We start from the raw sequence: 13,256 nt of genomic DNA, 5'->3' as shown, positions 1-13,256 counted from the left end.
CAAGCACTGGGGGTGTCCAACCACACAGCACTTGGAGCACATCCAGGCCATGGTTCTCCTAACATAGATTTCTACATGGGGGCAGATGAATGGCCTAAGTGTGCCTGCTCCTCTCTCAAACCTGAAAGACCCTTGTTTGGCAGCTGCCCTGGTGCTGCTATCTGAAAGCGAGTGAGGGATGACTCATTGCATGTGTGTTGCTGTATGTGAGCCACCTGCCCCGGTATCTGCACGGATGGAGGCAGTAGGTCCCAACCCTGCTGCTGCAACTCCACTGCTGTGGGGCTCTGGGCTTGGAGCAGCCACAGCTGGGTTTTTGGAGGTGCTAAAGCTGCATGTCTGCAGATGTAAATATGCCAGGCTTCTGCTGCGGCCTTGCAGAGCCCGGAGCAAGTCTCAGGAGCTCATTAAAGAAATATAGCTTTGCATGTTACTGGAGCAGCAAAACCTCTTGGGATCAGGTTTTACCTCTGAGCTATGTGTAGGATGCGAAGAAATTGTCTTTAATTGGTTATTTATATCTTTCCATGGGAAGAGCCTATTTTCTTTGCAGCCTCCCCTTTAGGCCTGGCTTAACAAAGCTCTTACGTGTGTGCATAACTTGGAGAGTATGCCCGCTGTCTTTAGGCAGAGGCGAAATCCCTTTGAAGGCGCCTGTGTGCGAGGGCATTGCTGGAGAGCAATGGGAGCCGACGGCTGGACCTGTTTGGCGGATCGAGGTCCCCAGTGATGAAGCTCTGTGGCTTCAAGCCAGGCGGTGACTTGATCCAGAGATCTTGCCCTGATTTCTGCGTAGGAAAGGAGTCTCAGCTATGGGTTGGCCCTTAAGAGGGAGACTCATGTCTCCTGCCTTTGGAAATCTCTAATCTCTGCTGTGTGCTACATCAGTTTTACAGCAATGGTTGCTCATGTAAGGAGAGAGGTGTTTCTGGAATTCGACCTCTCCTTTGCCTGCAGTGAGGCAGGCAGGAGAGAGGAGCTAGGAGGAATGAATGTGCAGGCAATTAAAGAGGGGCCAGCTTGTCCCATGGGCTCATTTTCGCTCCCCACCCTGTGGGTTTGGGAGGCAGCTCGGCTCCGCAGCCGGTACCACCCTGGCACTCTTGTCCCAAGACTTTGCCATTGCGACTGCGATGACTTTGTCCTGGCATGGTGGGAGCCTGCGCGGCAGCACGTGCTCCTGTGGGAGGGGGGTGGCAAGGAGCCTTTGGTCTCACCAGCCCTTTGCCCCGACGGCTGTAGGTGAGTGCAGAGGGTGAGCTCTACCTGAGCTCTTAGGAGTGAGCCCTGGGTGGGAAACCCTGTGGTGCTGGTTGCGTTTTCCCATCCCACCCTTCACTGGTGGGACCTTGTGAAGGGGTAGGACATGTCTTGGGCCCATCAGGGCACTTGGTTTTTGCTGAGCCCAACGATTAGGTTCTTGGGCAACTGTCTCGAACAGCAGTGAATAAGTATGGTGTGCCAGGAATTAATAGTGGAGCCACCCTGGGAACTCCCGGCAGCTACTCTCTCTGCGTTGGCTAACTGGGCTCAAACAGGTTCATTTGGTTTCTTAGCAGATCTGCTGGTTGCATAATGACAGGAAGAGGCAGCTGCCGCCTCCTTTGAGTGGTGAGAGCAGAGTTCAAGCTGCCTTCTGCACGCTTCACTCCTTGCACCGGGGAGATGTGACCCTGCCGGTCCCCTTGTGAGCTGGGAAACCGGGGATCCTGGGGCCCTGCTGTGGAAAAGGATTTCTGGATGGGACCAGGAGAGTTTGCACTGCTGAGACTTGCAAATGCTTGTTGCCGAAGAGGAGCACAAGTTCCCTGACTTTTCCCTGCTATGCAAATTCCCTTAGGCTGAAAAGCTTGCAGTTCAATGAATGCATGATGAGATTCAGGAGGAAATAGCCCTCCCTTCCTGGAGTGATTTCCTGTCTCACCCCCTGGATTCCTCTGCAAGAGGGATTTAACTCTACCTGGACTCAGATTTGCATGTATGCACAAAAAGCTAGGAGCGAATAAACTCAGAGCTGAAACTGGTTCCCCCAAACCTCTCCCACAAGCGTCTCCAATAAAAGATAATTATAGAGTGCACAGCATTAAGCTGGCTTTTATTGTCATGGCTTCAGTTGCAGCTTGTGGTTTTGGGGGAAGTCTTGTATATTTTTTTTTATGGCAGGATAAATTGGGATCCTCAGTTTGAAGGCATCTTCAGATACCTCTGCTAATTAAAATATAAATTAAAAGTGGTTAAGCAATTAAGTTGTTTTTTAAACAATGAGTTTACCAATGGGTAAGCGCAGGAGTCAGGGTGGCTTTGGCGGTGGAAGGAAGGAAAGTGGCTGAACTCAACACCCTTGCGAAGTGCCACGTGCTGGGCATGGGCGATCGTGGCTGGAGCCCCTGGGAGGAGGGGAAGGACAGGGTTGAACTGCAGTCTTCTCTGGCAGAAGAGACTTTTGAACGTTCCTGTTTGGAAACAAAATTTTAAATTTGGCTTTTTTCCATCAAGGGTGTCGAGGGGAAAAATCTGGGAAACCTGAAAACCCAGCCCTGGCTCTGAAAATCCTCTATTTTCCCCACAGTCAAAACTGAACTTTCAACCACATTTCAGTTAGAAATCATCTGCCTCCCCTCCCTTTTCTGCTTCAGCAGCCACAGAATCCTTTCTTCCACGGATTAAAAGAAGATCCTGGTGAAAGCAGATCCCTGCTTCATTGATGAGATTTGAGACACAGCGGGGAAGAAGGAATTTGCCTTGGCAATTGCCCTGTTCTTTCATTTCTTTTTTTAACCTCGCCCAGCAGCCTCAGAGTGGTGAACCAGCCGAGCCTCTCCATAGGCAGCCACTTGTGTGTCCAGGAGGCAAAGGCTGGAGCTGGGCTGTGGTCCTGGCTCTGCGGCGGGAGATCTGCAGGACAGCCGGCAGGTTTTTTGCCCTGCTTGATCCCCAACGGGCTGTGTTTGATCAACAAGAGGAACCCAGAAATAGTGTAGCAAATCTGAAGAACTTCCAGTCTAGGCACTAGCATGATGCAGGGATTGGGACCTGCAGTTGAGGACAGAGCAGAACTTACTGGACTGGTAACAGCACCTCAATCCTAATGAAGTACAGTGAAGGGAGTGAAGCCAGAGAAATACTGAGATACCTTGGTCTCTGCAAACCCCTTTGTGTCCTTCCAGTCGCAATACTGGTTGCTTCCTGTGTCTTTTCCTGAGTGTTCTGGAATGCCTTTTAAAATATTCTAAAGCTTAGCATTATCTCAAAGTAAAGAATACATAATTTTATAACCCAGCCAAGGACCGATGCTGTTTGGGCTCCCTCCCTCGGTTGTGAAACAGTTTTGGACAAACGAAGTCAAATGTTCTCTGAGCAGGAGGTTGAACTGGAGTGCATCTGAGGGTGTGACTGGGAAACAACTTTTTTTTTGTTGGAATTCAGTGAAATGAGTACCTGCCACAAGGCTCAAAATGAGTGATATGCATAAAAGAAGGGTCTCCCTTGGGTGTGAAATGTCATGGAGTTTGTATTGCTTTGTCATTGCCAGAAGAACCTCAAAAAGCATGTGATGAGTTGACAGTTTCTAGCAAAGGAAATTTGATTTGAAGATGTGTTTCCAATACCAACAATAGCTTTGTTTATTTAGCTCTCCAGGGAGTGTTTTGAGGCAGGTCATCACAGTGGCAAAGGAAAGAGGGGAGGGCATCATGCCAAGCACACCTAAAACAATGAATAGAATAAAAAATGACATTTTCTCCACTCCCCTGTCATCCAGCCAACTCCCTGAGCACATAAAAAGGAGAATTTGGGCATTGCTTTTACAGGACTTACCTTCTCTTGCTTCTGGACATAACGCTGCTAAGCTCTCCTCTCTTAACGGGCTTACTGTTGGGGACTCATCATGTCTCGCCAGTCATGTGGTCTCAGCAAGGGATTCAGCTCCAGCTCTGCTTGCTTCGGAGGGGGAAGCAAAGTCACATTCAGCTCTGTGTCCCGTGGAGGATGTAGGGGATCTTCTGGGAATGCTGGTGGCTTTGGTAGCAGGAGCCTCTATAGCTTGGGAGGGAGTAAAAGTACCTCTCTGGGGGGATTTGGTGGGGCTGGTAGTCAAGGAGGCTTTGGCTGTAGTGCTGGGGGAAGATTTGGTGGTGGTTATGGTGGTGGGGCAGGAGGCGGTTTTGGCGGAGGCCTTGGTGGTGGCTTTGGTGGCTTTGGTTGTGGTGTTGGGGGGTTTGATGGGAGGGGAGGTCCTGGCTTTCCTGTTTGCCTGCCGGGCGGCATCAAGGAAGTGACCATCAATCAGAGCCTGCTGGCCCCACTCAACCTTGAAATTGACCCTGAGATCCAGAAGGTGCGATTACAGGAGCAGGAGGAGATGAAGACCCTCAACAACAAATTTGCCTCCTTCATTGACAAGGTGAGAAGGGGGTGATGTTCTCTGCAATTTGGGGAGATTTTGATCTTCTCATAGCTTGTTAATTGCAGTTGCTGTGATGACCCTAAAGTGTCAGGTGTTGCACAGACAGCCCTAAAGACTGCCTGTAGACAGAGATGAGGCAGATGGTAGCTGGAGAAGTGACTTTCCCAAGGTTATAGAGAAACCCAGGAATAGGATCCCTGGTTCTTAAGACCATGATGCTGGTGCTAAACCAGGGGACTGTGCACCAACATGCAGAACATCCTCACAGGAGTCCCTGCTGATTGGCTCTGTCTGTGGACTTAAGACCTTCTGGGTGTTTTCTTTCAACTTGTTAGTAGTCCAAATGCATCTTGAAGGAGAGAATGCCAAAGCTATGAATTTCAGCATGTTTCTCCAGCTTGGACCCTGTGAGTATAGAGAAGAGAGGCAACTCACCTTTGCCCACTCAGTCTAGAGCTATGAGAATAAATTTTTCGCAATTATCCAGTGGGACCCTGAAGCAGGTTAGGAACTCACTGCTCACCAGAGGAGAAGAGCAGAAAGGTTAAACTTCCTAGATGTAGGCAGCATGAAAAAATGTCAGTAGGAAGATGCTCTTGGGGAATAGTTTGACTTTTTCTGTCTGTCCCCTGCAATCATTTAGGTCCGACTCCTAGAACAGCAGAATAAAGTCCTGGAGACCAAGTGGAAACTCCTGCAGGAACAAGGCCATGGCACAGGCCCTAACAGCAAGAACCTTGACCAGTTTTTTGAAGCCTACGTCAATGGGTTGAGGAAGCAGCTGGATGGCCTCTCAAATGAGAAGCACCAGCTGGAGGCAGAGCTGAAGAACTTTCAAGATCTGGTAGAGGATTTCAAGAGCAAGTATGTTGTTCTCTGTGTAGTCATGGTGGTTCAGCTGTGCTGAGGACCTCATGGGAATTTTTCCAAAACTTAGGCTGTGTGGGCTTAAATTCCGGTCTGAGTTAATTTATAACAGTGTCTAAGCTCTGTCTGATTTCTTATGAAGTCTGATTGTTTCACCAGCTGTATAAAACTGCATATGGAGCTGGTCAAAACTTGAAACTTTTGCTGGTGCTCCTCTTTCCTTGCATAGAAAGGGCTGAAAAATAGAAACTAAACTTTGAACAGTCAGAAAATTCAAAGACTTATAAGAATTCTCAATGTTTCACTTGTGTTGAGGATTAGAAAATATAAAAGACAAGTTTTGGTGAAGTTTTCATCAGTTGTGAATTTTGACAGTAGGCAGTGGTTTTTTCAAGATTTTTCTCAATCTGTATTATTTGTTGTCTGAGTTATGCTTGTCACCAAAGCAGGATTATCTACTTTTCATCTTTCCCACTTAATCTGTTATTATGATTTAATGAACTAATTAACTCAGATCAGTTGCTAAATCCTACTATAACTTTCTCATGGATCATTTCAAGAGTAGAGCTTTCTTTTGAAAGCAGAAATGAAAGAAAAAGAGATGCTTTTCCTGGTATTACTAGACTAATTTGTTCAGCCAGGAAAGCAAGAACAGCCTAGAGAAATCTTTCCACTGAAAGAGATATGAAAAGTAATTTGATAGACAAAATTGCAGGAAAGTAGGTCCAGGGTTCATCAGGATCAGCCATGTCCCTTGCTTTACTGAGGCTGCAGGTGGAAAATTGACCTTGTTTTGGAGATCATCTCCACAACTCCATGCTCTGCAGCAATTACCTGCCAAACTGAGCAGTCTGAAATATTCAGGATGGCCTATGCTGGGGGCCTGAAGGTCCCTAGGGCCAGTGAAAGTAGCTGGAGTGGCCAGAGCCACCAGGACTAGGTTTAAGGAGCTCTAAGATTCCTGTTTGCATGCTGTCTTCAAAAAGGTATTTGAGATGGCAGGAGTCAGTGGCTCATCCGGAAAGGTGAAGCGCTGGTGCTTGTCCATAAATCTTGCTCACGGCAGGTCTATTTTTGCCACATTCATTAGTCTGAGGCCAACGGTGTCTGGTTGCCAGCAGTGGCAGCAAGAGCCAAAATAAGCAGACAGATTCAGTCTCCCTCATTTTATAATCAACAGGTATGAAGAGGAAATAAACAGAAGGACAGCTGCAGAGAACGATTTTGTGCTCCTAAAAAAGGTAAAGTGCTTGGCTGAATAAACATAAACGAGGAACACAAAGCACTTGGAATCATGAGGGCAGATTTTAATTAAACTTGTCGCTAATTAGAACAAGCGGAGCATGAAGACAGAGCTGACGTCAGGATAACCTTATAATGGAGCAGAGGATGAGCAAAATGTTAGGTGCTAGTGTTCCTGCTACCTGGAGCGAAATAACCAAATGTGTAAATTCTGTCTTTATCTGCATGTTCAAAACACTGCTGTGTTTTCCCCCATGCAAAGACCCATCTTTGTTCAGAGAGTGCCTTACTTCGTCACTGATTTGTATTTATGTTGAAATCACTTGCGAGTCCCAGGCCTAAACCAGGACCCCTGCAAGTAAGCTCCATGCAGAAACAGATTGGCACCAATACCAATGGGTTCACAATTCAGTATTAGATAACAGCAATGTGTCAGGCGGAAAGACTCACTTCCAATTTCTGCGGCAGGATGTGGATGGAGTCTATATGAACAAGGTCGAACTTCAGGCAAACGTGGATGCTCTGGCAGATGAGATTAACTTCTTGAAATGTCTTTATGAAGCGGTAAGTGGTCCAGCTGTTCTCTTCACCACAGAATGCTTCTCTAAATGAGTTCTCTCCATGCTTTGCACCATGACTACTCCTATTTCTTGCCTTTTTTGCATGCCTGGACAATTTTTTTAGCTGCCTTTCTGCCTTCCTCTGCTAGACTAAACAGTCTAATATTGGTGAGCCTGTCCCCATGTTTATACTGGTGGACAATAGCAAAAGGCTTCTTCTAGATGTCTCATGTTTTCAACCAGAATTGCCAGGCACTTGAAAACATTTAGGTCTCTGGGGTGGGTGGGGGATCTCAAAAGAGAAGGGTTAAATAAGAATGGAGTGTTATACTCTAAGGAAAGTATGTAAAGCCAGTGCTGGTGTGAATTGCAGGAACTGTCCCAGATGCAGCAGCAAGTATCTGACACTTCTGTGGTTCTGTCCATGGATAATAATCGAAAACTGGACCTCAACAGCATCATTGCAGAGGTCAAAGCACAGTATGAGGAGATTGCCAAGAGGAGCCAGATGGAGGCTGAGTGTTGGTACCAATGCAAGGTAAGTGTTCTACATGTCGCTCATGATCATGGATGGCTGAGGTTGGTGGAAGAGCTACCACTGGTTTCAGTAGCCTTGGAGAACAAAGATAAGAATATTTAACACTGATTTAGGGAATCTGGAGGAGAGACAGGGCTTTTTCATGTTCCTTGTATAAACTGCAGAGAGGAAGAGTGGAGCTTCATGCTGTGTCTTTGCTAACTTGGATCTTGTGGGTGTGTACCCAGTGGGAATCCCAGGCTGCAATGGGCAACAAGGAGTTGGTTCTAAACTAAAGGCCATGCCTAGGATTTAGCTGGGCTTATGCAGCCTATACTGGGAGCTGGAATATTGCTGATACTGATGCTAGACTTGAGCTAGTGTGTGCATGTTTACCCTGGCTGGTGTGTGGTGGTGTGGAGAGTTGTGGGGAACAATTCATGTTGGACATCAAGTGCTCATCTTGTTTCTGCCCATCAGTATGAAGAGCTGCAGGCTACAGCAGGAAAACATGGAGACAGTCTTAAGGACACAAAGACTGAGATCTCTGAGCTCAACCGCATGATCCAGAGGATACGGGCTGAGATTGAGAATGTGAAGAAACAGGTAGGGGTTGCATTTTCTGAGAAATGGATGTGAACAGGTAAATCCCTTCAGGGCTTCCCTACAAGCAAATGCTCCAGTAACAGTTAGTGTAAACAGGAAGGAACTAGTTGCATCTGGGAACAGCTGACCCCAAATGATCTAGGCATAAAACAAAGAAGGGCATTGCATGTTTGGGCACCACAGCTTCTGAACATCTATGACTGGCTGTCCATGACCCACTCATCAGATCCATGCCTTGTCCTCCAGTGTGAAACTCTGCAGGCATCTATTGTGGATGCTGAAGAACGTGGAGAGGTGGCCCTCAAGGATGCCAAGGAAAAACTGACTGAGCTGGAAACAGCCCTGCAGAAAGCCAAGGCAGATCTGACCCGTCAGCTCCGGGAATACCAAGAGCTCATGACTGTCAAACTGGCCCTGGACATTGAGATTGCTACCTACAGGAAGCTGCTGGAGGGAGAGGAGTGCAGGTCAGTGGGATATAAGAGTTTGTTTGCATCCTGCTAAATCAATGGGAAGGATTCAGCACATGTCCCCTCTGTTAAAGTAACATTAATGGCATAGCCATTGTCTATGGCCTAAGGTCCTATAGCTGCTGTTTATGCCCAAGGTCTGATAGACCAAGCCTGGCTGCATGCAGATTTGTACCAGTGCAGATGCTCTGGTTGGAGCTGACAGTCTGTCTTTTCCTTGCAGGATGTCTGGGGAGTGTCAGAGTGCTGTGAGCATCTGTAAGTAGCATTCCTTGCTCTGGAAGGAGCATGGTGGGCTGTGGGTTGTGCTCCAGGACTGCATGTCTGCATTGGAAGTAATCCCGCACCTTCTGTTTGTCTCTGCAGCTGTGGTGGGTGGCAGCAGCGCTGTGGGAGGTGGACTCGGCGGCGGACTGTGCCTTGGAGGAGGAAGAGGTGGAGGAATTGGATTTGGAGGTGGCAGAGGCAGCTGTAACGTAGGCAGTGGTGGCTTCTGCTCCAGTGGGGGGTACAGCTTAGGAGGAGGGGGCTTTAGCTCAGGGGCAGGCATCTGCTCTGCGGTTGGAGGGTCTGGCTCAGGAGCGGGATCTGGCACCATCCTGAAAACTACCACCTCTGTGTCGACGAGCTCTGTGAGTCGGAGGGCCTAGGAAAGGGAGCTATCTCATCCCCCTCAAAGGAGAAAGGAGCCAACTGGCATGGTGACCATTGCTACCCATCTATCACCAAGGTGACGACCATCTATTTTGGTTTAAACCAAGCACCATCATCCTTTAGAAACTGCACAGAAAAGTAAAATAAGGCAACTTGCTAATGACTGAGATTCTCAACAGTGGGGTTTTATTTGCCCCCTTCCACAATGGCTTCCCACTTCTGATGCTCCCCTTGAGGCACTGCAAAAATGCTGATTTATCAGAGTGCTGAGCACAGTCATCTGAAAAGCAGGACCTGCCCATGCACTGGAAAGCCCCAAACACAACTGGGATAATGGTCTAAAGCACTGTGGATCAAATAAGGGACATTCCACCAATGACAGGTAGATGGGACTGGTCCATGTGCTGCTACCAAGAAAACTTCAAAGAACGCTTGTTCCATAAAGTCTATGCAACAGCTTGACTTTTAAAACCTTGTGCTGGATCCAGATGTGGTGCAATTGTAATCAGCTATACATCAGCCAAGGCTCTGACTCCAAAACAAGAATTTCCTAATGATGACGAGTCTCAGCTGAAAAGACGTCTTACCCCACTGTGATTTTGTCTAAACAAGATACTGATAGTTTCTCTAATTTTCTTTAGAAGCAACTGTAAAATGTTCAGTTTTGTTCTGGTTTTACTGTTTTTATTGTGATCATGGGAATATATGTGCTTGTTTGCTTAAGTCTTTCTCCTTTGGCAGAAGGCATATCCTATTAAACACTAGAGGCAGCGAGTTTGTGTGGTTTTCTTTCTGACTGAATAGTTTCATGTTTTAACAAGACTCCTCTTGAGATCTGAAAGTGTTACCTGACTTTCCTGTGCCCTTTGAAGTTTGCATTTAAAGGAACCAACGCTAATTTGTAGCCTGTTTTCCTGCACCTTTGTCAAATCTCACCCCTCTCCCACCCCCTAACTCTTGAACATCTTGTGTAGTTTGTCACTTTGGCAGAAAGGGTGGAGGTCTTGGAGAGCTGAAGTGGTTGGGCTGACAAAATTGCTGGGTTAGGCTCAGTGCTGCGGTTTGATCGGGCTGAGTCTGTGAAATGCAGGGTTTTCTTGAGCTACATCCATGGGAACCAGCTCCTTTCTGGGGGCGGGGGGGTGACAAAATGATCCAGCTCTGGGTCAAGCCCAAAAGCTTAATTGTTCTTGCTTTCCTCTTCTTGGGGGTGTAAAGGCATTTGGCCCCTTTAGGGAGCAGAACAGTCTGTTTAGACTCAGCTACCAGCTGGCTGGTGTTAGGAGCCTGTTCTCTTCCCCTTTCTCCTAAGCTCTTTGCTTGCTCATGTTTGTCTACTTGGGCTGTTCAGGCTCCTCTGACTCCCTAACCACTGTCTCAACATGCTCCCCTGGACACAGTGCACAGCCTCCACACATCCTCCCTGTCCTCCAATAGTGCTATCCCCACTTACTGTCCCAATGGCAGGGTGAGCTAGCTAGCCCACAGCTGGTGCTGTCATGGTAAAGAAAGTGTGTGGTACTAAGTGGTTTTGACGCATCCTGTAAGAGATGGTGCCCAAGAGGGAAGGGTGATTGTCATACCTCCAGCTCCTTCAGAGCGATTGCTGACATTCCTCAGTATCCATGATGCTGGAGCCCACCCTGCGGTTTTTTACTCTCTTTGCTTTTATCTCTGCACACTGCTCAATCCCTTAGGGTGAGTGGATGCAGAATCCCCCATTTCCAAGGGATTGCTGAAAGACACTAGGGCCCAGGCAACACAAGTGATTTGTCCCAGGCCCTGCAGAGAGAGCAACAATTCTGCTCTTGTGTTATTTCTGTCAAGCTTTGGTGCCGGGCTATGTTCTGTCTCTGATGGTTTCCCTCGTCTGGTTGGCAGGAAGCATTGTGCTGTGCCTGGTTTTCAGTCCACCCTGGGGATCTGTGGGTTGCTTTTAAGGGACCTGCAAAAGATAACTGAGAACAACTAGCTTCCAGCCCTCTGCAAGGCTCTATCTTTCTGCAGAGTTTAGAATATTTTTGATGACCTGTAAATTTAAGTATTGAAAGCCACCGGCGTGGTTTGACTGCTTTCTTAGAAGACTTTGAATCATGTCCCTGGTCAACTGCAGACTTGCTCTGTGATCTGGATGAGTCATTTCATTTATCCCATGCTGGGTTCCCTGTTTGTAAATGTTCAAGAAATAAATCTGCTAGTGATTGTGGAATGTCTCAACTTTGCCAATGAAGGCATGTAACTACTTGGATGGGGATATTGTCTGGGCAATGGTAAATATTCTAGTAAGTTGTAAAGTGACCTGAGATGATGTTGAATGAACAGACATCTACTTCCCTTGGAGTTAACCAAATCTAGCTGTCTCTGTGTAAACTTGCCTCCAGCAAATGACTGGCATAAGGGCAGCGCGAAGAAGAAACCAAAGGCTTTGAGATGTGTACAAATGCTTCAGTAAAATCAGAGGACAAAAAACCCTTTCTTTTGTTCTTATGATTGCCACAGCAATTGGGCAAAAATTCTCCTGGGTTGGACTGAGATATGACATAGCTGTTTCTGCCTTTTGTTGGAGGAGCGAAACATTTTACTTGACCTGAAATATATACATTTTTTTCTTCCAGAAGCTTTCCCTGTCTCTAGTTGAAGACACGCCTAAATTCAGTGCATATGAACTGACAGCAGTGTTGCTACTGAACTGAGCCTTTTCCTCCAAGTGTGCAAGGGTTGAGTAGCTTTTCCTGTATTCCTGCCCGTATGTTTTCCTTCATTAGGCTTTGGGTACAAGGATGTTGTTTGAGATCACTGGTGTCTAAGCCATCTATTGCATTTGAACTGGATGATGATGTTGACATTCAAATCCCTGTTTGATTTCCTAAACTTGGCTAGAGACATAGCAGTGACTCAATGAGCGTGTTATCTGAACATGTGCACTTGGTACTTGGGCATTGTGCTGACTTAACAAATCTCCGCCTGTCAAGAGCGGCTGGGAATGTGAAACTTTATGATCGTGTCGTACTGCCTACAGACAAAAAAACGTAACCACGTATTTGGTAATCCAAAGGGAGGCAAGGGAAGAAATAAGTCACTTGTTAAATGTGTGCGCGTCTGTGTGTGCGCATATATATAATTATATCTCTAATAGCTATAAACCTAGAGCACCCTCCTGAACCTTGCGGTATGGCAGGGAATGATGGAATGCATTTGACTGATTAATCAAAAGTGGAATGTGTTCACAGCTCGGATCTGCGGAGACTGGGTTGCCAAGTCTCGCTTGCTATTTGCCTCTCCTTTAGATGCGAAGGACTCCCCTTTCCTGTTGTAGAGATGGCTGTTGTGTTCTGGCCTGGAGAGATGCTCAAATGTTTGTCAAGTCTTTTGGATAATGTTTGCAGTGATGCTTGAGGTAATATTTCAAAACCACCCAAGCAAGTTAGGGGTTTGTCCCAACTGAGGCATCTAAGAGACAAGGTCTTGCCGAAGACCAACAAGCCATATGGGACTTCCTCAGGCCACAGGTTTAATGTATATTTAAACTATGCTGTACAGCTACCAAAACCCCAGTTCTTTCAACCTCTTTTATCTCACAGTGACTGTGTTATTATCGCCTATATTTTTCAGCTGGATTTATTTCCTGATCTGCTTCCCTGCATGTTCACAAATGCCATGCCAGTGCTGTGGAGGCAGGTGTGGATGAGCAGCCTGCGGAGGGACAGTCGTGTTTTTCAATGGCATTGCCAGTTTAACTGCACATTAAGCTGTGGCCTGGGTGCCCAAGGCACTTTTGAAAACGGGTGTCTGGGCAATATTTTTAGAGGTATTTAAACATCTAAAGATACCAAGAGTTGATAGCGTGGATTTTCAAGATGCACTTAATTGCTTATGTCCTATGGAAACTTTTGAAAAGTTTGTTAGACAGCTATCAGCACAGTTAGATGCCTAAA

General features: G+C 46.9%; 1 protein-coding gene across 1 annotated transcript; it reads left to right on the top strand.

Moving 5' to 3' along the window:
* Nucleotides 1–3,886: 3,886 nt before the first annotated feature.
* On the top strand, nucleotides 3,887–9,317 carry LOC112961384 (keratin, type II cytoskeletal 4-like). The gene is made up of 9 exons (XM_026056499.1): nucleotides 3,887–4,402; nucleotides 5,049–5,269; nucleotides 6,453–6,513; nucleotides 6,983–7,078; nucleotides 7,448–7,612; nucleotides 8,072–8,197; nucleotides 8,444–8,664; nucleotides 8,891–8,925; nucleotides 9,034–9,317. Exons 1-9 carry the CDS (start codon nucleotides 3,887–3,889, stop codon nucleotides 9,315–9,317), a joined length of 1,725 nt encoding a protein of 574 aa, XP_025912284.1.
* The last annotated feature ends 3,939 nt before the right edge of the window (nucleotides 9,318–13,256 follow it).

This window comes from Apteryx rowi, unplaced genomic scaffold (assembly GCF_003343035.1).
Source record: "Apteryx rowi isolate R43461 unplaced genomic scaffold, aptRow1 scaffold_1315, whole genome shotgun sequence".
NCBI classification, from domain to species: Eukaryota; Metazoa; Chordata; class Aves; order Apterygiformes; family Apterygidae; genus Apteryx; species Apteryx rowi.
This window is presented reverse-complemented; position numbering and strand designations above follow the sequence as displayed.

Bases quoted from the DNA above. Each gene is read 5' to 3' on its own strand.
- LOC112961384 (XM_026056499.1), top strand. From the start codon at position 3,887: ATGTCTCGCCAGTCATGTGGTCTCAGCAAGGGATTCAGCTCCAGCTCT. The intron at 6,514-6,982 runs GTAAAGTGCTTG...TTTCTGCGGCAG, and splicing joins ATTTTGTGCTCCTAAAAAAG to GATGTGGATGGAGTCTATAT. The intron at 8,926-9,033 runs GTAAGTAGCATT...TTGTCTCTGCAG, and splicing joins TCAGAGTGCTGTGAGCATCT to CTGTGGTGGGTGGCAGCAGC.